We start from the raw sequence: 2,666 nt of genomic DNA on the forward strand, positions 1-2,666 counted from the left end.
CGTTCCAGGCAAGGCCTTTCTGGTTTTTATTTCATCTCTGAAAAGTATTTTATGATGCATAGTTCATGGCAGCCATTGAACAACATGCATCGTTATGCAGCGTCTAAATATCTGGAGAAACTGAGACCACACGTCGGAGAGACATGACACTTAAATTTACCATAAACTTTCTTCTGAGTCACTCACGCACTGATGTATCTTGACAACTATTCAGCTCCATTATGCTCGCTTGAGAGCTGCTGCTAATTTTGCTGTAAATTGAGTGCTTCGTTAGTTCCCCCCCTCCCATGAGAAGTGACTCTATTTTTAATAATTAACTAGTGTCAACTGTTGAAGGAGTAAAGGTGCCCTGCGTTATTTCATGTTACTTAGCGGCCCCCTGTTTTACTGTGAGGAGAAGATTGTCTCGAGATCTTAATGGATTAAAACCAGTGGCTCGTTCTTCCCATATTGGCTTCTTGTTAAAGCCTTTCGAGGTCTGGATGCTTCTTTCCCCGTCTGAGGGAAGACACGTTGAAGGTACATATCCAGCAGATGCCACGTGATTTTTTTTTTGATCGCTTAAATAAATGGAATTGCTTAAATAAGTAAAATAGAAAATATTTGCCTAATTTGTAATCAGAAAAGCGGACAGTAATATGCAGAAGTTCAAGGCAAAGTCTGCCTAGAAGATTCCATGTTAACTGCAGAAAATCAAATTAATTAATGAAAACCAAATCATCAAGTAGTAAGTCAAATGTTTTTTCTTCAGATTAAAAGTTGAGGAAGCCAAAGAAGTTCAGAGCCTCAGAAAGCGACCCAATGGTGTGAGGTAAGGGAGGTAGCACCAAGGATGTGAAGTTATGTTTTGTCTGACAGTGTAATGTAACAGTGGATTTCACTCGTCATGTGCCTCCTTTCAGTAGAAACGGTTACATATCAGGTAGTGCCAAAAGTATGTTCTCGACGGAGGCGTTTCTACATTAAAGCCTGAAGATGGAAAAGAGGGGGAGTAAGGTACAGGTGCCCGGTGTCCGTTTACAGTGAGCAAAGTCTGTTCTGTAATTCAAATTAGTTTTGTACAGCACACATGGTTTAAATTGGACACTTTCACACCTCCTCCATCCTAATTTCCCTGTCACCTCTCATCTAGTGCCATTGATTAGCTGATGAGCTAGTTGAAATGTGTACCAGTAATGAACTGTGTTCCTGTTTTGGTAACCTGCTGTAAGGCACTAAAATCTGCCTTAACTTCTCATCTCCCCAAAACAGTAGTAGTTCCTCTACACCTGTGGAGGGATTAGAAACATTGACAATTTAGTGTTAATACAGTGTCTGAGACCATCTGCTAGATGTAGAAAAGGATAAAGAAATGCAGTATTATTGGTAATGTGTTTCCCTTCACTGAATTTTATTTACTTTCTTTATCTGCTTGACTAGCGCTGTAGCTCTGCTTGTAGGAGAGAAGTTGCAAGAGGAAGCAACGCTTGTGGTAAGTGCTCGACACTTTCACACCTCGGCGCTAAGATGTAATGATGTGAAAACATCACTGTGGTCCAGCCAATCACTGTGTGAGTCTGGCTTGGGGTAGGACTGATGTCACAGCTCAGTACTTAAATGTTCTCTGTGTTTTTATTCAGATTTCGAAGACTAGCATTAAACTAGAGGGAAGCATTGCGGTTTCTCAATTTTTCTTATTTTACAGGATGACCCATTCCAGATAAAATCTGGGGGGATGGTGGACATGAAGAAGCTGAAAGAAAGAGGCAAGGACAGGTGGGTGCATATGAGTTCTGAATAGTTTCTCCCTGGACTAGTATTAAATGACTGCTAGTAATGAAGTAACCAGATGCTGTTTTGCTTTAAAGAGTTTAATATAATGCAGTTTGGCCAGTTACTGTTACCCTAGCTTGTGAAATTACTTAAAGAAAGAAAACAACCCCCAAACTGTAAACATTTTGGTTTCCATTTAGGATTAATGAAGAGGAAGATCTAAACTTGGGAACTTCCTTCTCAGCTGAAACCAACAGGCGGGATGAAGATGCTGACATGTAAGTTGTGCTGCATTGTGTCTCTGGTGTTGAATTCAGGGTTGGGTGTCCCCTTAAAATTTATTTTTTTTCTGTCTTGGATACTGAGTAGTCACAGAACATCTTCCCAGTTCTCACTGAAACTTTCACTTGCTCTTTCACCTTCTGGCTACCAGACTTGAGAAGGCTTTTTCATGGACAAAGATGGGAGATGCCAACCAGGTAGCTTGGCATTAAATACCAGTGGGAGCTTCCCTGCTGGTTGTGATAGAGCTTGGAGGATCTGATAATTTCTTGGACAATTGCTTCTTGCAATTGATGTTAGTGGAGTTGTTTCGGAGAGATTATTCTTTCCTAGCTATCGGGAGAGTGATGCAGCTGTGCTCAGCAGTGCTGCAACAGAGTACAGAAAACAGAATTAAATACTGAGTGTCCCTTGGGTGCTGCTCTTTAGGATGAAGTACATTGAGACTGAGCTGAAGAAGAGAAAGGGAATTGTGGAGAATGAGGAGCAGAAGGTGAAGCTTAAGAATGCTGAGGACTCTCTGTACGAGCTGCCAGAAAACATCCGTGTCTCCTCTGCCAAGAAGACTGAGGAGATGCTGTCCAACCAGATGCTGAGTGGCATTCCTGAAGTGGGCCTGGCAATGGAACAGG

General features: G+C 41.6%; 1 protein-coding gene across 1 annotated transcript in view; it reads left to right on the forward strand.

Moving 5' to 3' along the window:
• Nucleotides 1–751: 751 nt before the first annotated feature.
• The window catches only part of LOC104625537 (chromosome unknown open reading frame, human C9orf78), a gene marked incomplete at its 5' end in the record, with an annotated part of 3,949 nt that continues 2,034 nt past the window's right edge, over nt 752–2,666 (forward strand). The window contains 5 exons of the mRNA XM_010293185.1: nt 752–811; nt 1,420–1,471; nt 1,685–1,755; nt 1,953–2,030; nt 2,464–2,661. Of these exons, the coding sequence (XP_010291487.1) occupies nt 752–811; nt 1,420–1,471; nt 1,685–1,755; nt 1,953–2,030; nt 2,464–2,661 (459 nt within the window). The remainder of the gene's footprint in view (nt 812–1,419; nt 1,472–1,684; nt 1,756–1,952; nt 2,031–2,463; nt 2,662–2,666) is intronic.

Source organism: Phaethon lepturus, unplaced genomic scaffold (assembly GCF_000687285.1).
Source record: "Phaethon lepturus isolate BGI_N335 unplaced genomic scaffold, ASM68728v1 scaffold32098, whole genome shotgun sequence".
NCBI lineage: Eukaryota > Metazoa > Chordata > Aves > Phaethontiformes > Phaethontidae > Phaethon > Phaethon lepturus.